This window comes from Amphimedon queenslandica, unplaced genomic scaffold (genome assembly GCF_000090795.2).
Source record: "Amphimedon queenslandica unplaced genomic scaffold, v1.1 AMPQUscaffold_12699, whole genome shotgun sequence".
NCBI lineage: Eukaryota > Metazoa > Porifera > Demospongiae > Haplosclerida > Niphatidae > Amphimedon > Amphimedon queenslandica.
This window is the reverse complement of record NW_003547065.1, coordinates 4,364-24,001: the sequence shown is the minus strand read 5'-3', so window position 1 is coordinate 24,001 and position 19,638 is coordinate 4,364. Positions and strand designations below refer to the sequence as shown.

Genomic DNA, 19,638 nt, shown 5'->3' with positions numbered 1-19,638 from the left:
TTTTGAATTTCACAAAAAGATGGCAAGCGATACGGGGAAGTCTGACATACTAAAATGGGCTAACGAGAAAGGAGAATTTATCAGAAAACCCAGTTCATTCCGGAACTGGATTACAGCTGATGGTAGCTCAGGATTCAAAGCAGAAGCTGGTCGATATCACCTCTATGTCTCGCTCGCTTGCCCCTCATCGTACGCCAGTTGAAAGGTCTGGAAGATGTCATAACGTTCAACGTAGTGGATTACCATATGGGGCCCAATGGTTGGAGGTTTAATCCAGCTGTCGAGGGAGCCACTCCTGATACTGTCAACGGTTTCTCTATGATAAGGGAGGTCTATTTCAAAGTTGATCCTGATTACACTGGTCGGTTCACAGTCCCAGTTCTTTATGATAAGGTCAATGGTACTATTGTTAATAACGAGTCATCCGAGATAATTCGTATGTTAAATACGGAATTTAATGAGTTCTGTGCTACTCCTGAAGCTAAAGCTCTTGATCTCTATCCTACTGATCTGAGAGACACCATCAATGAACTCAATGAATGGATTTACCCGTAAGTAATTAATGTACAGTTCTTCTATTGCATACCTGCATCTATTCTTGTATTTGAGCTGATTCCGAATTCTCAAATTTGGATTTTTTACAAAATTTTAAAGTTATTCAAAAATATTTTTTCAAGAATAAAAAGGAGAGAATTTTCCTTTTTTCTCATACATATACATGATGTATAAATTTTGAGCTTATTCTGATCAAATTTGATTTTTTTAATGAATTTTTAAAGTTACAAAAAATTAGGCCGAAAAGTATAGTGCAGGGTTATTAGCCAAATTTTGTCAAAAATAACTAGGGGAGAACTTTCTATTTTTATAATTTTTCTGATACATACACATGTTCCTATGTTATGTATCGATTTTGAGTTCATTTTGATCAAAATTAGATTTTTTATGAATTTTTAAATTACACAAAATGTACATATTCTTGTCAGGCTTAACTCAGTTAGCATTTTTTGTGGGAAACCCTCATTAGGTGAATGGGTTTCTTGCATAAAGCGCTTATTAGGTTGACCTTTTAAACTCATTATCACCTATTTTCATATATTTGTTCCTTTCATTAGTATCTGTTACAAAAATCTTTGTTTTTAAATGTTATTTTCATGCTTACAGCATTTACTCTTGTTTATACTATTGAATCAGTACAGTTGCTACAGTGGACTATTATCATAGCAGAAGTTACTATAACCAAGAGTGGCTATAACAGAATCTTTCTTTATATAGAGGCATTAACAATGGAGTCTACAGAGCAGGGTTTGCTACAGCTCAAGATGCCTATGATAAAGCAGTGAGGGAAGTATTTGAGTCCCTGGATCGTGTTGAGGGTATCCTCTCAACAAAACGTTACTTAACTGGGCCTAGTATAACTGAAGCTGATGTTAGACTCTATACCACATTAGTGAGGTTTGATCCAGTTTATGTGGGGCACTTTAAAGTAAGGGAATATTATAATACAATTGGTTTATAGCTTATTGTAACTACATGTACATGTATATGTACATGCATGCATGAAAAGTAATGCATTATGGTGGAAGAATTCATTGATACTAAAATATTTACGTATTTACTATTTGAAAAGGTGCCAAAAATATTGGCATATTTTAGCATGAATTGTTTTTGGCTGTCAAGATAAAATCTATTTTATTCTGAGCATGCTGATTGGCACAAGGCTGCTAATAAATCTGCCAATTCTTTTTCCTGTCAATATTTCCTGCTAGATAATAATTACATGTATCAAATTATATTGAAGCAAACTACCATACAAGATAATTTATAGGCAGGAGTAATATTTGGTGAATTTGCCTGTGGAATGAAATTGATGAATTTTATATTGGAGAATTTGTGCCATGTGCCATTGAGCATGCTCAGATTGAAACGAAATGGCGGATTTATATTGGCAATTTTTTCATAGAACCCCACCAATCGCTAATATTAATTCCCTACCAATAAATCATTTTGTACGGTATTATTTATTTTATTTAATATTTCGTTCATTTTCTTCTAGTGTAATAAAAAGAGGATTGTTGATTATCCCAATATTTGGGGCTACTTGAGGGACCTGTACAACACTCCTGGGTTTGGCAGTACCACCAATAGGTATCATATTGAGCACCACTATCAAGTAAGAGCACACCATTTGTCTGTAATTATATCTACATTGTATTACACAAAGTTTTTGATGGTTATAGATTTTGTGGATTTTGTGATTTGTTAAAGCTAGTTCACAAAAATACCCTGTACTATAGCCCATAGTTTTTTTCCAAAAAATGGCCCCGAAATTGTCCCCAATTTTTATTACATGTTCTGATACATATTGACATCCTTATGCTGTGTAGAAAGTTTGAGCTGATTTTGACTTAAAATTTTTAAGTTACGGCCATTTTAAGAAAACGTCAAAATTCTGAAAAATACACAAGGCTATATATAGCCCATGGTTTTTTCCAAAAACGGCCCTGAAATTATCTCCATTTTTAATTACATTTTCTGATACATATTGACGTCCTTATGCTGTATAGAAAGTTTGAGCTGATTTTGACTGAAATTTTTCAAGTTACGGCCATTTTAAGAAAATGCCAAAATTCTGAAAAATACCCAAGGCCCTTGGTTTTTTCCAAAAAATGGCACCGAAATTATCTCCATTTTTTATTACATTTTCTGATACATATTGACGTCCTTATGCTGTATAGAAAGTTTGAGGTGATTCCGACTTCATTTTTTCAAGTTACGGCCATTTAAAAAAATGAGCTAAAACATGAAAAATATCCAAGGCTATAGCCCATGGTTTTTCCCAAGAAATGGCTCCAAAATCACCCCAAATTTTTATTACATTTTCGGATACATATTGATGTACTTATGCTGTGTAGCAAGTTTGAGGTGATTCTGACTTGCATTTTTCAAGTTACGGCCATTTTAAGAAAACGTCAAAATTCTGAAAAATACCCAAGGCTATAGCCCATGGTTTTTCCCAAGAAATGGCTCCAAAATCACCCCAAATTTTTATTACATTTTCTGATACATATTGACATTCTTATCCTGTGTAGAAAGTTTAAGCTGATTCCGACTTCAATTTTTAAAGTTACAGCCATTTTAAGAAAACGTCAAAATTCTGACAAATACCTAAGGCTCTATCTAGCCCATGGTTTTCCCAAAAAATAGCCCTGAAATTGTCCGCAATTTTTTATTTTACATGTATTTTCTGATGCGTATTGATGTCCTTATGCTGTGAGAAAGTTTGAGCCAATTCTGACTGAAACTTTTTGGTTTACCTTAGAGTGACTTTTAATTGCGGGTACTAAATTTTGCGATTTTAGCACAAGGTAGATTTTGCTGGTATTAAAAATTGCGATTAAGTAATTATTACTAATAGTTATATGGCCTCATGATGTCATTATTAATAATTGCGCATATTAATAATTGCAATTTTAACCCAAATGCAAAATTCGCAATTAATAGTACCCGCATTTAAAAGTAACCTTAAGGTATTTCCATTTAAAAAGATCAATCATTTTTAATTGAGTACAAGATGGCAGACAATACAATGTGTTCATTCATGAAAATTAGATCCTCAAAAGCCCTGAATAATAATTTTGTATATGCACTTGTTTATTTTAAATTCACTTACATGTAGCTATTGCTTTTAAATTTTTTTCTCTGTCTTTATATTCCTAATTCTTTTCATTTGTTTTTTTCCAGGAGAGTCACCTCCAGATTAATCCTCATGCTATAGTGGCCATTGGACCTGACATTGACTACACCACACCTCATGATCGTGCCACAAAGTTCAATTGAGCTGATCCATCAAACTATATAGAGCATTCTTAAAGTAGTAGGCTTTATTCAAACTAACTTGTGTAGTTTTAGTAGTTTTTTTTCAGTTTTTTCATGATAGAGTTTAAGGGAATATTTATGAGCCTATACCTGCGTAAAAATGGCCACTCTGTTTTTTTAATATTTTTATGATGTAATATCTATGATAATAATTTGAATTGCAGCGATATAGTTAAACAATAATTGCTAAGTTTTATTGACTAGAGAAGGTTCCATTACAAGCTGCATAAGCTAGTGCATAATTGAAACACTGACCATCATGAAGTTTCTATATAAAAGAAAGAAGCAGTCATCACTCATTATAATTGATGTAACACAATACACTCACCAGTACATTAGCACAGACCCTCATGCAGGAATTAAGATAAGTATTACCATCAATCCCACACTCATAGCTGACAGTATTATCACAATCACAAGGAGTACGACACAAACCATAAAGATGAAAACTAGCTCCTTGAATTGGTAGCTGTTTAGCTACACTAGCAGCAAAATCAGGAACACAAACTTGGGTATGATGACACCTGTCATTAATAGCGATACATTATGTACATTAGCCAGATATATTTTGATCAAACTTACCTAAAATCATTATTATTTCCAACAATACACCTCTCATTACTACTAATGTATGGTAAACAATATTGAGTGTCTGTTGTCTCAAGACTAAGAGAGCTGTCACCATCAAATGCATCATCATGTAACTGCTTGACATTGTCATACTGGAAAGCACCAGATCCAATGAAGAGGTTTCTGATGGATCCTTTGAATTGAAATCTTTTAGTACCTGGTCTGCCACCCACATAAAGAATGTTATACTAGAATAGAAAAAGAGACATAATGCTTTTAAATTGCCATAGATCTAACTCAAAAAGTTATAGTCAGAATCAGCTCAAACATTCTACACAGCATAAGGACATTAATATGTATCAGGAAATGTAATAAAAATTAGGGGTGATTTCGGAGCCATTTTTGGAATATGCATGGGTATGGCTACAGTACAGGGTAACTTTTAGGAATTCGCAAATTTTAAGCTCAAATTTTCTACATAATATGCATTGAAAATGTAGTAAAAAATGGACTGATTTCATAGCCACTACTAACTATTTACACTTCAAAAATTGCTCATTTTAACAAAATAATGGTGGAAAGAAGCTAGCTGGCAATAATGTATAGGATAATAGGACTACTTCTGCTCACTGCATTAATTTTACAATTAAAATTTAGAATAACATTACATCAGGTCTGAAGGCTGGTTTGACTGGCAATGGGCACTGGTATCCTCTCAATACTCCATCAATATAAAGAGATGCACTGCTAGCTGAACCATCAATGACTGCTGTCACTGAGTGCTCATTCCCATCAGCAACATTGACATCATAAAAGAATACAATATCATGGAATCCAACACCTTTATCATCAGATCCATATGCTACCCAAATTGTGCTTTTTGAGCTACGCAGATAAAGACCAAAGTCTCTCATTTTATCATTGAGACCTTTTCCAATCACATAGCCATCATTACCAGGCTCTTGAGTCACAATAGCAAATATAGTGAGGTCTGAGACAAGATCTGGGACTTTGTGAACTGGTAGGACATTTGTTCTGGTAATGCTCTCTTCAGAAAAGTGCATCAAATTCTCTTGTAGAAATACACTTTGGCCTGGTAATGATTTGTCTGAGTTTTGGTAATAGTTACTGTTATCATTAGGTATAGTACCACTGCTGCAGTAGTAGTTTGGTTGACATGTTGAGTCTGATGTACATACTAAAGGAATAGAGAAGACTGTTAATTTGTAATAATACATGTATCTATTGCTGTATAAGCAAAATCACTTCATACATGATAATACAATGGTACAATTTGAATGTCAATCACTATTGTAATAACAATGAGGTAATGGTTCTCTCCAGAATCATGCATGAAGTGACATTATAATACAACCTACCAACTGGTTGTGGCTGACAAGTATATCGATAGTCAACATCAGGCAAGCATCTGGCATTAGGGTTACACCTTTCAAAAGATAAAAATTAAAAAATTAATAAAAATATACTTACTTGCTTATTGATGATTGACAAAGAGCTGAAGGAGCTGCCGAAGGAGCTGGGCAAGTAGCTCCAATCTGTAGATAGTTAGTGCATACACCTGATAGATTGACTAGTGTATCATAATCATCCATTAGCTGTGATATGAATGTGCTGTTGAGTGCTTCTTTAAAGAAAACAACTTGGTGAATTGCTCCAATGAAATGAAAATAGTGAGGCAGACGAGCTCCAATGAATACTTTGGGAGAAGTAGAAGCAAACTGTATAGAGAAAAATTATAAATTAAATTGGTTGGTTTAGCAAATGATATATGTTCATCACAACTAATTAATTTAATTCACATTAATATTATTATTATATTGTTTTTGTTGTGACTTACTCCATAACTAAAGTTAGGATTCACTAGTGTCTGTACACCATCAGCTAATAGCAAACCATCAAAAAAGAAATTAGTAATTTTAGTTGCTTGATTATATGTCAGAACCAGCTGATGGACCTCATTACTGCTCCAGGAGAATGATAAACTAAAGTTTCTTGAGACACCAGACATGTCTGTGTAATAGAACCAAAGCTTTGAACTGTTATGGTCAAGGAAAATAGCGAAGTTTCTTGAAATACCAGAGGTTCCATAAAAGAAAAGGTAACCACGATTAGAAGCATTCTGACTAAAGACAGCATAAAGAGAAAAATCATCATTAAATGATGGGAATTTTGACTGCTGTACATTTATAAAAGAATTCCCACTTAGATCAACAGGCTCAGTTATCAGTGAAGAATGCTTTGGGTAGTCATCTGAACTACATTGATAATAACAATAGGTTGAACTAGGGCAATCATCATCACTGCTACATGACATATTGTTAGGAAGTGTTTCATTGCAATCTGAGCCAGAGAAATTCTCAGCACAATTACAAGTGTATGATGAACTCTTATTATCAGGAATACACTGACCCTCATTTTGACATGGATTTAGATAACACAGTCCAACAGGACAAGAGCAGGTATAATTTAATCCAGGTCCATCTAAACATGTACATTCATTAGGACAAGGACTGATTGGTGAACATACATTAATATCCGATTCACATTTTAGTCCACTGTATCCAGGAGGACAAGAACAATTGATTGTATTATTAATGACAGTACATATACCATCATTAAAGCATGATGTACCATCCTCACATGTAACATTTTCACATGTATCACCTGTAAAACCAACAGGACATGTACAGGTACTATTATTCAGATCAACTATACTGCAGTTGCCACCATTGTGACAAGGATTAGGTGAGCAGGCATCAAATATATCTGAGCAGTTATGGCCATAATAACCAGAAGGACAGGAACAATCATATCCATTGATCCTGTCAGTACAAGTCCCATTATTGTGACAAGGATTAGGATCACACTCATCAATATCAGTGCTACAACTAGCATCAGTGTATCCAGGATGACATACACAAGTGTGAGTACCATTACCATCAATGCAGTACATGTAATTCTTAGACATACAAGGATTTGGGCAGCAGGAGCTTATTTCAATGTCACAGTCTGTTCCAGTCCAATCATAGAAGCAACTGCAAGTGTATCCAGCCACAGCATCAGTGCATATACCATTAACACAAGGATTAGGATGACAGTCATTGATATTAATGGAACAGTGGTCTCCAGTGTAGCCAGACTGACACTCACATGTGTAACCAATGGCTGGTGTATTGATACAGGCTCCATTACCACAATCAGCTCCTTCACAATGATCAATCTCTGCATTACATGTGTCTCCAGTGTATCCTGGCTCACAACTGCATGTAAATAGGTTGGGTGGTATGTACGTGCAATTGCCATTAGCACAAGGTGAGCTATAACAGGGATCAAATTCATATGCTGTATTGCAGTCTGGTCCAGTGAATCCAGGATGACATACACAAACTCCATTAGAACAGGCACCATTTGGATTACAGTTAATGTCAGCACATGGATCTATACTTCAAAAAGTAATTATTTTATAGTAACATATAGTATGACTTACCAACAATTTCTATATTAACTGGATAAACAACAAGCCTGAATGGTGGAACTAAAACCATTCTGATAGTAGTACTGTAGCTGCCATATGTTAGTTCCTCATCATCATCAATTGCACGTCCAGCATTAATTTCCTTAGTAATATTACTTGTTGGTGGGTATAGAACTGTACTAAAAGCTGATTCTGAAGGTCCGCTAAATATAATGATTTGAGTTTCACGAAAACCTGCAATTGTTCCAGTAGTTCCCTCTTCAATGAAAATTGTAAAAGAGAATAAGTATGTTCCTGGAGTCACAGTGCTATTTGAAGTTTTGTATGTAATATTGTAGCAAGTTCTGTCAAGTTGAAAAACATAACCAACACCCACTATAAAAATAGTTAATATCATTTAAAATGCTAGATCCACTTACATGATTCACATTCTCCTGTTGTACAATTGTAAAACATTCCTCCATCACAATCTTAGTGTTTAGAAGATTAAACTTGTACATAGAAAAGTAACTTACATTGAGCATCAATTAAGCATGAACATGACAGCAAAAGCAATAAACCAGAAGGAACTAAAACAAATTTAAACCAGACCATGTTGATCTATAAACAGTACATAATTATTGGTCAATTAGAAATATTTAGTCAATGTTTACATGTTGCTCAAGCAATATGTAACAGCCAAAGGGTGGATCCCTGTAGTTTGTTTACGCTGGTGTTGTCATAGAGAATATAGTTGTTGTTTATATTCATAATGTAACTTGATCTCCATCTATAATATGAATAAACTGGAGTCCTGTACCAGTTAAATAAGTGGAGTGAACTAATTCTGCTGGAAAACTAGAGTAAAACTATATCTAATAACTTAACAAGCTTGTATAAAAGGTAAATTATTGGGTGAAGAAAAAATCAATATTGTTTGCTAACTTCTAATTTACAAAATTTAAATGCTTTATAACAGTTACACATATGATGACATTGATACATACTTTAGCCTTGCAAGAGTGAAAGAAACTGCATTGATGCAGAGATCAATTTTAGCAGGAAAAAAATTAATTGATTGGGCGTGGTCATGTATCAATCTATTTGGGCGGAGTTTATGGAATTGTTATGAAAAGATGTCAACTGCGCTGCTTCGTTCCTTTTTCCTCTTTCTTCTTCTATTTCACTTCTCTCTCTCCCTAGAGATACAAGTACCCACTAAACCATCACTTACACTAACACCATTCCTTATCCAACAGGTTTTTAACGGGACAGAACTTCTCCGTACGTACGAAGACTCCTCTGCCTACAGTGATAGTCGTTCTACTTTGATATACAAACAAGAGGCTCTCCTTTATTATCCTGTCCCTCGTAATGCTTGTTCTACGATAGAGAACGACCCAATGAACGAGTCTGATGATAATTATTATGTAGCTTATGTGCCTGACTATGATGCTTGTCCAGGGACTAATGTAAGATCATTGTTGTGTCTGTTAATAGTTATTCTATTAGTGTATTTACAAGTAATAACAATCGTAGACATAATTGTGTACTGTAGTGTTGAAACTATGGTATACATGTATATGCATGTACACGTAGTAGCGAAATTAGTACTGTGCATATACATGTAGTGAAGTTGTACATGTACATGTATTGTATACATGTGTTTATGTTGTGTAGATAGTTTGAGTTAATTCCGATTAACATTGGGTTTTTTATGAAGTTTTAAAGTTACATAAAAATTGGGCCGACGACAGCCTTTGGTCTTTGGTCGAAATTCGTCAAAAATGATTCAGTGAGAATTCTGTTTTTTGATAATTTTTCTGAAACATGTACATGCACATGTACATTAATTTACATGTACATACATGTAACTTTCTACTTTTCTAGCTTCAAGGAAGCTTTCTTGGCCTCCTTATGGCTTTGGGAATAACCTTAATCAGCCTTCTATTTATTAACATACTTTGGTTGATTTGCCTTTACATTTTAATAGGAAATACATGTAGCTTGTAAGAATCATGTTTAATGGCTTGCAATGTACATGTAATTACAATAGTTTAATGTGAATATAGCATCAGTGATAGTTGTAAATAAAATAGTAAAATACACAAGAACCAGGAGTGAACATCCACCCATATTATAACAATTGAATATTGTCTACATACATGTACATTACATTATATGATAATTTTTATTGTCAGATTACAATTGTTATTTTATTGCTTATTTTTGTTTCCTTCAGATTCGTATGGTACAGGATTCAGCCTCCTTCAGTATCATGTTGACCTATTCCCCAAGCGGTGCCACACTCTCTGATAGGGACTTTGTTACTGTTATAATTGATGACGTAATAACATTAATAGTATAGTATTTCTAGTAATGTATAGTAAGATAAGCATTTGTAACACATGTAGTAATATTAGTAAGCATTCATGATTTGTGAACTGAAGTCTATTACAACTTGGTTTTTTTAGCTTACTCTCTCCTTTACTATCTTGTCTATGCCCCTCCTTTTCTTCCTCTCTCTCCCTCTTCCCCCCTCTCTCTCTTCCTCTTTTTAGAAATCTTTTGCTGACTATCTTGAAAATTTACTTGACTCCAGGTAACTGATGATAAAATTGCTATAGCATTTAAATTGTATCGTTGATGTTTTTTTTAATTATTAATTTGTTAAATTCTAAATTTGTTACTTGGCAATCACATTTAATTGTTATTGATTAATTTAAATCTGTTATTTTTGTCACTTTCATTGTATATTTATTACTATTATAGTCCTCCTGGTTCCATTTCACTTATCTTTACTGAGGACCTTTGGGGTTTGTATGAGAAGATTATCCTAATAATGTGTATGGTCCTAATGTGTGCCATATCACTTGCCATTTGTATCTTCCTATGTACATATTGTGTAAGTTTATGACATGTACATGTACATGCTATATCACCTTTCCCCCCTCTCTCCCTTTCTCTCTTCCAATCACTCTCTGCTTTCCTATGCTTATATTAGTTACATACAAGTAATAGAAAGTATATGTACATGTACATGTAGGTACAAGATAAGCTCATGCTTTTGTCTTTTTTGTGTGACATACATGTACATGTACATGTATATGTTTCATGTATAAATATACATGTACATGTACAAATATACATGTACATGTACTTTGTGTGTTTCCCTAATTTTGTCTTTGATTTTTTGGAAATTGAAAATAACTAAACTTTTACCAAACAAAAGAAACCCACTAGACAGTACTCTAAATTAAGCACAAATGGTACCCCATATACATGTACATTTACTTGTATATGTACATTTACTTATTGGAATTAAAATACTAATGTCCAAATGTACTTGTCTCTAACTCTGAAAGCCCTCCACTTCATTTTATTTCTCTTTTCTCTCCAGACGAGATGGAGTTGGTATAAATGGCGTCAGAGAGGACTGACCAGGTGGCGTATCAGACAGTTGCCACAGCGACGCTACAAACCTGACAAAGAGACTACACAAACCTGTCCAATATGTCTTGAGGACTTCAAAGAAGGAGAGAAACTAAGAGTATTACCCTGTGACCACAGTAAGTACATACATGTACATGTACTGTACGTTATAATGACCTTTAAGTTTAATACATGTACATGTACATACTCAGGGTTTTCCACAAGGCATACTAAGTGAGCTAAATAGCATTATTCATGAGCTGACAACCACTACAATACAGTATGTGGTGTTTAGAGCAACTTTAAAAATTCATTAAAAATCCAAATTTGATTGGAATCAACTCAAAGTTGATGCACAGCATAAGAACTTGTATGTGCATCAGAAAAAATTACAAAAATGGAAAATTCTCTCCTAGCCAATTTTGGCAAAATTTGGCCAACAACCAAAGGCTATAACCTTTAGTTGTTGGCCAAATTTTGCCTTGGGTCGTTGGCCCAATTTTTGAGCAACTTTAAAAATTCATAAAAAGCCCAAATTTGATCAGAATCAGCTCAAAGTTGATACACGACATAAGAACATGTATGTGCATCTGAAAAAATTATAAAAATGGGAAATTTTTCCTTTTCATTTTTGCCGAAATACATGTACCCTGTACTATAGTACAGGGTTGGTGGCCCAAATTTTTGAGCAGCTTGACAATCCATTTGACAACTACATGTACATGTATAACAAAATTCTCTGGAAAACCCAATGCATAGTATAATGATGACCTTTATGTATGTACTGTAAGTATGAGGACATACATGTACTTAATAAAGCCTTAAAGCATGTGTTATGTAGTGTGTGAACCTTTTTGTTTTCTGCTGTACATGTACATGTATAATTTGCACAGACTAATAATTACTATTTTTTCTATTCCACTTTGTAGTATTTCATCCACCATGTGTTGATGAATGGCTACAGAAATGGCAGAGAGTCTGTCCACTTTGCAAGTCCCTGATATCAAGGAGGAGGGAGAGGAGGAGAGAAAGGTCACCTTTACTTCAGAATGAAGGAGGAGGAGGGGAAGAAGAACCAAGTACTAGTGGTAGAAGAGGTACTTATGGATCTATTGGTGGAGATGATCCTCCTGAAGCTGAAGTGTCTCAAGAAAGAGAGAGAGAGAGGGGGGAAGAGAATGAGCTAAATACTTAATGGAGTTTATTAATTCACTTTCTGTATCATAAATGATAATGACTTATTATTATTATTGTTATTATTATTATTATTATGCTCACTTTTGTTTGTTATTTTTATTGCAAGCTCAAATCTGAACTATCTTCTCCGAGCAATTATTTCTGTCATTATTTAGTTATTATTTTATTATTCTACTATTGTTATTAATTTTGGCTTGTAAAACTACTAAAAAGTAATTACACCGTTTTTGGCCAAAATTTGCCAAATCAAAAAGGTAAAAATTTTCAACCTCTTATTTTTGATACATATTGATGTCTTTATGCTATGTAGAAAGCTTGAGCTGTTTCCAGCAAATATTTTTGAGCTATATATATTATATAGTAAACTATAGTATAGGTCCTATATATATGCAGAATATAGAACCTAAGGTTCGTGTCCAAGGATGTGTTACAGCCCTTGGGGTGTATCACATCCAAAAAATGCTTTATTTATTTATGCATGATTATAATGTATAGTTGTTGTAAACATTTTACATAATTATGTTCCATAATACAACACTACCTCAAAATTAAAAAAAATACTGTTTTTACTAATAGCAAAGGATTAACAATAGCACTTAAAAAAGTAAACTCAGCAGCTGCAACATTCCAAATGAATGCTGAAAGTACAATAGAAAAAGAGTATAATACTAGACCTATGCTGTATATAGTCTACGTCTATGATAAATTTCTACTATAATAGTTCTGACTAGCTACAGGATATCTCTAATTCTACAAGTCACTAAAGTGCAAAGGAGACCTGTCTCTGTGATGTCGAATAGCTTGAGGTTCTCCTTCTCCACCTACTTCCTCTGTCTTTTGTTATTAAAGACAGCAGCTCCTTGTCAGGTCTGTATTCTTCCTTGTCTTGACTCTCATTTTTACTGTCACCATGCTATATTGAAGAAAAAGAATAAAATGCACACATGAACTATATAGTACTTCATAATGAGGTAAAGATTTAGCTTTGTACAACGGGAAAAACTTAATAGAATTTTTACCTTCATTGACCTGATATAATTATAATGTAATTAATTTCTTGCAGAAGCGTATATTGTGTGTACCTGATCAAAAACATACTTCTCCAGAGCATTGTGAGAATTTTCAGGAAGAGATTTTACATGTATAATGAAACGCATATAATCCCACAAGTTATGTTCTTTTGTGACATGTTTCTTAAAATCCTTTTATAACGAAAATTTTAAATGATACTGATCTCATTGGAACCAACTTTGTCAAACATGCTTCTTTCAATACTGCAGATGAAACACCTACTTTCATTATCTTCTTCAACTTTATCCTAAATAATAATTATGATTAGATATAATAAGACATTAAAAAAATTTACTGATTTTTCTCTCATTTCAGAAAATCTATCCACAAGTATAGCAATGATGATGTTAAGACCAAGAGTTGTGACAACAATAAAGAATACAAGATCATAGAATGTTCGAAAACCATAAAGTGTAAAGTTAGGCTCGTAGTCATTATTTGGACGGATTTCAAGTTCCTATAGTAAAAATGTTAGGATACAGTCAGAGTGACATAACTTACAGATCCTAAGGTACTCAGTAGTCCCAAACGTGACACAGTGAAAAAACACTGTACCAAACTGCCACAGAACTGATCCTTGTCTTTAGAAAAGTAATTATTCAACAAAGCAAAACTGACGACAGCATAAATATAAATAAAAACAAAGCAGAGCAAGAAGACTGACGCCAGCTGCTTGACTATTATGAAACAAAATTTTGAAAGACTTTTTAATACATGATAATTTAAATCTTACTGCTTCTTTTTATAGCTCTTGAAATATACGCCACAACATCAAACTTTAAAAATGGATAGAGCATACACAGACAGTACATATACTTTAGCCCTGGAACAGGAATCCAAGCTACTAATGAACAGACCATAAAAAAGATACGGTAGATCGACTGAAAACTACTCCAAGAAATTTGATAATACTCATTAGCAAGAGTATTCTTGTCATTAGCTACGGACTGCTGTGGCTTTTGCAAATACAGTTTGAAAGAGCCTAAACAAAGTCGATAAGTTATATTCTTGCCTAAAATTATCTTTGAGAGGCTGAAACTAAAAATGTACAGTGATAAGAAGTACATTGTATTCTAAACTTACAATATTTTTTTGCATGACAAATGCTCCCTGTATTAAAGCATAATACCAATAACAACATAAAATATAGCTATGTACTTGAGTTCCATTAATGGTGAGAAAGATCCCCAATTGCCAGCAAAGTATTCAATTACCATCATTACTGCCAACGCAGCATGTACAAATCCAAGAATTTCCAGAACTGTTGTAGATCCTAATGATATTTGAGGTGACAAGATGGGCTGGAAATGACTGGTACTGGAACATGTTTCATTATCTGTGCTATTGGTTGTGCAGACTCCATTAGCCATATTGTAGCTTGTTTAGAAATAATAATAAATCAAATAAATTAAATTCTTCCTTACTCTAGTGGAGTATAGACTGTAAAAAGCACAATTAAGTTTAATAAAATTGTCAAGAATATTAATAACCACTGCCTAAAAATGAATAATTTAACTCATTATATTCATATTTAGTTTAGCATAATACAAACCTTAAACGTGACAATATAAGAAAAGGTATCTTATTTCTGAAAAATGTGAAAATATCCTGCAATGTAGCATAGCTTCAAGTTATACATACTTCATTTATAGCTTACTTTTTTACTTTGCATCTTCTCAACAGCATTTGTCCATTCAATAAAATCAAGTAGCTTTTCTTGAGGAGTGCTTCTTTTGATTTGTGACTGTATATAACTTTTGTCTTTAATCTATTACAAACTAAATAGTAGTAAAAACTGTCATATTGTCAGCTTACATGTATCTTAGGATCATAAGAAAAATATGCTTGAGTGACTGTATCATTTTTATAAGCAATTTCAACACTTCGAGACCTGTGTCGACAGTATTCCCACATTGCTTGATGAACTTTATCATCTTCTTTAACCTCAACTACAATATACAAGCAAGTAATTATATTTATAATACTAGACCTTACCTAGTTTTTCAGTACTTATTCCTTCATAATCTGCAATTCGTTTGAGGACATTATAGGCTCTACACAATAGTTCATAATTTGATATGTCCTGCAATGAACAATTTCATCTGCATTATACACATAGGTCTGCCAGCCTTACAAATAAATTAAGCATTTCTTGATACAACTTGTCCATTTCCAAATGATTTGCTATACACTTGGCTAAAGTACATGATTTTTCATCTATTTCCTCCAGCATTACTTCTAGCAATTCAATACATGAGGATTTTAATTTTCTTTTCTCCTGTTATTGCTCCGATTATAGATTTAAATTCAAATTTTATAATCTTACTTCATTATCAGAATGCATATTCAATTGGAGATTAATAGATACAATAACTTGGCCTTTAAAAGCAATATCTTGATTAATATAATCTCCAGTGCACATTTCTATTAATGCCTGAACAGTTTTTTGTGCTATATCAACTTTAGTATCATCCCAATGATTAGAAATGTAGAAAAATATAAATGAAACTTGACTAACAATATTGAAACCCTGAGATAAGAATGCTTAAAACAAGGTTAAGGGTATTATTAATAAAAACCTCATTTCTCATTGCAACTTGCATTTTTTCTTGTTGTCTGTCACACAACAAGGATATGACATTTAATGCAGCGGTAATATATTCATTTTCCTAAAATAGTAATAATATTGATACTCAACACTATAGGAAGACATTAACTTGCTTTGTTTTCATTTTCTTGCACTATGATTGCACATGCATCATGCGAAGCAGAACTATCAACATTATCAGCATTTTGTGTTGATACATCATCATTCAACTATAAAAGAATAACAAAATGATAATAAATTTCTATTATACCTTTTCTCTTTTCTGGATGAGAAACTGAGCTTCTCTTAATAATCGATGTACTTTCTCTATAAAAATACAATCATGTTCTGCACAAATTTTTATGATCTCATTCTGAACGTCTTTTGCATTAGCCAAAGAATTAAGACAGTGCAATAGTTGCATTACTGCAACAATAAATTTATTATTTTGATGTTGTATGAGGTCGAATAACTATAATATAAAGTAATGCTTAATAATTATTATAATAAACATGGTTGAGACTCACAGTATCATGTTCTTTTGCTCCATTAATGTTTAAATACAGTATAATTTTTGCAAGTTTTAACCCTCTACATAACAGTGCAGTTACATTATAAACTAGATTATAATAGCTTACTTAGTTCCCTCAGTATCATCACAAAGTTCACCCCATGGAACTGTGCCCTGCTTCATCTGTTCAATTAGTTTTTCTAGCAAATGTAATGTTCTTAATATCATTTGCTCTAATTGAATTCTTTTTAAACAAGGAACGCGCTTCAATTTTTGCAGAATGACTAAGTTCCTGTATTTAGTAAACATTTTACAATGCACTAAATTTAACTGAATGCTTACTTTAACATCGAGACAACATGGTAGAAACTGTAAATTAATTAAAATTGTAAGCATAAAATAGAATGAATATTCCTTACACTGGACATTTATTATACTGATTATTTTTCATTAGTCCAATTATCTCTTCATAATTTGGCTCAATTGGCTGCATGTGGGGTTCAATATCACTTAACAAGAGCTCATGTTTTGCATTATAGGTTTTCAGACATCTTATTTTATCAGTTAAGGTTGTTGACCATGAATCAGTCATTACCTAATCCATCTCAAATCATAAAAAATATGATAATATTTACCATCATTTCTAATAGCAAGTCAATCTTTTCTATGCATTCAAATTTTAATAGCTGCTCTGACACACACTCCCACTTATATGCATCTTTAAAATTCTATTTGGCTTAAATATTACAGCATAAAAAACTGTTTTGCATACCAATAAATGTGTTTTAATACTTTGAAGTTGGACTGCTGTACAACAATTACCGTTTCTTAACTGAAGTGACATCATACAAATTTGTGATAGAAAAGGTATTAGACCATAAGTGATGTAGCATAAATCAGAAAAATCCTTGGTCTCATTTTGCTTTTGAATGACATAGCTTGATCTATTGGTAACATTCATAGGAATAATACGATTTCTTTCTTTATGTAATTTTTCTATTGTGGACATCATATGAGTCAAAAGTTGCCTAAAAGTTTAAAATCAATTACAATAACAGCCTTTTGAAGTACCTATATAGAGTAAAACTTCTCCCATCTAAGTAGGTCCAAGTCAAAATACAAAGAAAAGGTATTTTTCTGTAACCTTTTATATTACGATTCAATACAATGCTGCCAGAAAATTAATCATAAAGTCTGAACAATTACTTTGTGCTTACTTAACAAGGTCATCAAAAGCAAATACTTGTGCAGCAATCAATCTGGCAAATTGGCATCCTTTACTTGTACATGATGCTAAGAGATCAGTTATATTTAGTAGAAGGTGATATTCATTTGAAAGCTTATCCTTTATAGAAATAAGCATAATAATATGCATGCATATGTATTATAACACTTACACATTGTAGAATGTTCAGCCAATTAACTTTTTCTTGTTCTTTTGCATATCCTAGAAAATCATTATAGTTTTCTAATATAAGCTGTGCAACATATTCCTGAACTACTCCGTGATCTGTATACTAAAATCAAGATACATGTAAATAACATATTATAGAATAATACGATACTTCAATTATGGTTTGAAGTACAATAGTCCACTGGTGATTTCCAATGACTATAGCAGTATTAAAAATTCTACCCAAGTCAGCTTCAGCAAGTTTATCACAAAGATAAGGATTATCATAAAATATCTGACAGTTCATTAGCTAATATAAAACCTATAAATTGCACTAACCTCATTAACCATGAGTATCATATGACTTGTCACTTTTTGAAACGAAGAAACTCATAAAAATGATTGAACAATTCTTTTTGAATCTAAATGATTTCATAAAAAAATGTCAAAGTAAGGAATAAAATTTACTTTACTGTTGTGTGCTGCGATTCTTTGTAACATTTCAAAACATTTGGGAAGTAATATACGTGTAGCTACTTCATCACTGTATTTAGAACAACTTTTGTGTTGCACACAGTATTCAAGGGTAATATGAAACAGACCTAATAAGAAATAAAAAATCATTGCCCATTATTAAAGTACAAGTACATGTACTTTTACCACAACTGAATGCTTCTTCTTGAAGAGATCCATTTGGTTTGTTATCTTTAGTCAAACGATGATTTATCATTTCATCTAAAAAACTTGAACATCTTTTTTCTGATGAACTATCCATTATTTTCGTTAGCATTTTTTTAAGTGTGGAATGCTCATCTGTCATCGTAGCATACAACCACATTTTTTTATCACATGTGTCTTCTTCGTCAATGTCAACCTTATCACATGTGTCTTCTTCATCAATGTCAACATTTGCCTTACTCATCTCTTCTTTTGTGTAAATGTCAAAAAGGAGGGATGCACTCATATAACTGATAGTATAATCTTTATTCGCAATTAACTGAGACAAGATTCTGCACAATTCCTGACTATTCTTTCCAAAAAGTTCCTCAAAAATGCTGTATAAATAATACAAAAATTTTTGACAATTACATGTAGCTATAAGTTTATACTCTAATATCTATGGTTAGGACTTACTCAATTCTAATTACACTCTAATGAATGCAAGACAAAATATAGAACACTAGACACATAACCCAAATATAGTAGGAAATTTTCCCACCTGCCCCCCTATCAGGGAGCCTGTGTAAAATCTAGTCTTGCTACCAGCCCCTCCCTCTATGAAGGAAGAAGGAAGGGGAAGGGCTGGCTATGTGAGACTATGTAATTATCTATGGACTATGTAAAATCAGCATAAGGACATGCTGACAAGATGTATTTGACAATATTCTGATTAATAAACAAGATACTGACAAAACAAATCTGTTTGTCACTAATGCAATCACAACTTTCTTTAATGCAAATACCAACTAAGGTTGGTTTGTTCTTAAAATGGGGCTGATTTTACTCAGACCCACTGAGAGGTGGTA

The 19,638-nt window shown here is 32.9% G+C and overlaps 3 protein-coding genes, 2 long non-coding RNA genes and 1 pseudogene across 6 annotated transcripts; 2 read left to right on the top strand and 4 right to left on the bottom strand.

Annotated features, from left to right (window-relative positions):
- Nucleotides 1-14: 14 nt before the first annotated feature.
- On the top strand, nucleotides 15-4,013 carry LOC100633954 (glutathionyl-hydroquinone reductase YqjG-like; annotated as a pseudogene).
- Nucleotides 4,014-4,454: 441 nt separating this feature from the next.
- LOC100633828 (protein eyes shut homolog) lies at nucleotides 4,455-8,625 on the bottom strand. Its single transcript, XM_020003270.1, has 9 exons — nucleotides 8,596-8,625; nucleotides 8,458-8,542; nucleotides 8,362-8,412; nucleotides 7,955-8,317; nucleotides 6,305-7,905; nucleotides 5,938-6,185; nucleotides 5,826-5,893; nucleotides 5,115-5,644; nucleotides 4,455-4,694 (listed from the first exon to the last, which is right to left on the bottom strand). The coding sequence occupies exons 2-9, from the start codon at nucleotides 8,534-8,536 to the stop codon at nucleotides 4,455-4,457; spliced, it is 3,180 nt and encodes a 1,059-aa protein (XP_019858829.1). The 5' UTR covers nucleotides 8,537-8,542; nucleotides 8,596-8,625.
- A 395-nt stretch (nucleotides 8,626-9,020) lies between these two features.
- On the top strand, nucleotides 9,021-12,764 carry LOC105314653 (receptor homology region, transmembrane domain- and RING domain-containing protein 3-like). Its single transcript, XM_020003272.1, has 7 exons — nucleotides 9,021-9,132; nucleotides 9,181-9,393; nucleotides 10,164-10,268; nucleotides 10,483-10,523; nucleotides 10,694-10,826; nucleotides 11,322-11,490; nucleotides 12,283-12,764. Exons 1-7 carry the CDS (start codon nucleotides 9,058-9,060, stop codon nucleotides 12,546-12,548), a joined length of 1,002 nt encoding a protein of 333 aa, XP_019858831.1. The 5' UTR covers nucleotides 9,021-9,057; the 3' UTR covers nucleotides 12,549-12,764.
- A 346-nt stretch (nucleotides 12,765-13,110) lies between these two features.
- On the bottom strand, nucleotides 13,111-16,284 carry LOC109587055 (inositol 1,4,5-trisphosphate receptor-like protein A). Of its 2 annotated transcripts, XM_020003268.1 has the most exons (17): nucleotides 16,201-16,284; nucleotides 15,948-16,151; nucleotides 15,756-15,899; nucleotides 15,617-15,704; nucleotides 15,437-15,570; nucleotides 15,279-15,389; nucleotides 15,174-15,229; nucleotides 15,046-15,117; nucleotides 14,780-14,998; nucleotides 14,705-14,731; nucleotides 14,355-14,659; nucleotides 14,123-14,298; nucleotides 13,917-14,078; nucleotides 13,800-13,868; nucleotides 13,633-13,752; nucleotides 13,511-13,579; nucleotides 13,111-13,463 (listed from the first exon to the last, which is right to left on the bottom strand). In XM_020003268.1, exons 1-17 carry the CDS (start codon nucleotides 16,222-16,224, stop codon nucleotides 13,311-13,313), a joined length of 2,133 nt encoding a protein of 710 aa, XP_019858827.1. In that variant the 5' UTR covers nucleotides 16,225-16,284; the 3' UTR covers nucleotides 13,111-13,310. The 2 variants fall into 2 exon arrangements, with proteins under 2 accessions (XP_019858827.1, XP_019858828.1); XM_020003269.1 differs by lacking the exon at nucleotides 13,511-13,579 and having other exon boundaries at nucleotides 13,376-13,463; nucleotides 13,580-13,752.
- Nucleotides 16,285-16,785: 501 nt separating this feature from the next.
- On the bottom strand, nucleotides 16,786-17,083 carry LOC109587058 (uncharacterized). The gene is made up of 3 exons (XR_002187374.1): nucleotides 17,062-17,083; nucleotides 16,847-17,011; nucleotides 16,786-16,799 (listed from the first exon to the last, which is right to left on the bottom strand). It is a non-coding gene; the product is annotated as an uncharacterized LOC109587058 (long non-coding RNA).
- A 594-nt stretch (nucleotides 17,084-17,677) lies between these two features.
- LOC109587057 (uncharacterized) lies at nucleotides 17,678-18,058 on the bottom strand. The gene is made up of 3 exons (XR_002187373.1): nucleotides 17,937-18,058; nucleotides 17,791-17,889; nucleotides 17,678-17,747 (listed from the first exon to the last, which is right to left on the bottom strand). It is a non-coding gene; the product is annotated as an uncharacterized LOC109587057 (long non-coding RNA).
- Between the last annotated feature and the right edge of the window lie 1,580 nt (nucleotides 18,059-19,638).

Bases quoted from the DNA above. Each gene is read 5' to 3' on its own strand.
- LOC109587055 (XM_020003268.1), bottom strand. From the start codon at position 16,224: ATGCAAGTTGCAATGAGAAATGAG. The intron at 14,660-14,704 runs GTAAGTTTAGAA...GTACATTTTTAG, and splicing joins TTGTCATGCAAAAAAATATT to TTTCAGCCTCTCAAAGATAA. The intron at 13,580-13,632 runs GTACACACAATA...TAATTATATCAG, and splicing joins AGAAGTATGTTTTTGATCAG to GTCAATGAAGGTAAAAATTC.
- LOC105314653 (XM_020003272.1), top strand. From the start codon at position 9,058: ATGTCAACTGCGCTGCTTCGTTCCTTTTTCCTCTTTCTTCTTCTATTT. The intron at 9,394-10,163 runs GTAAGATCATTG...TGTTTCCTTCAG, and splicing joins ATGCTTGTCCAGGGACTAAT to ATTCGTATGGTACAGGATTC. The intron at 10,524-10,693 runs GTAACTGATGAT...TTACTATTATAG, and splicing joins GAAAATTTACTTGACTCCAG to TCCTCCTGGTTCCATTTCAC.
- LOC100633828 (XM_020003270.1), bottom strand. From the start codon at position 8,536: ATGGTCTGGTTTAAATTTGTTTTAGTTCCTTCTGGTTTATTGCTTTTG. The intron at 6,186-6,304 runs GTAAGTCACAAC...TTCTCTATACAG, and splicing joins ATCCTAACTTTAGTTATGGA to TTTGCTTCTACTTCTCCCAA. The intron at 5,894-5,937 runs GTAAGTATATTT...ATCTTTTGAAAG, and splicing joins TGTCAATCATCAATAAGCAA to GTGTAACCCTAATGCCAGAT.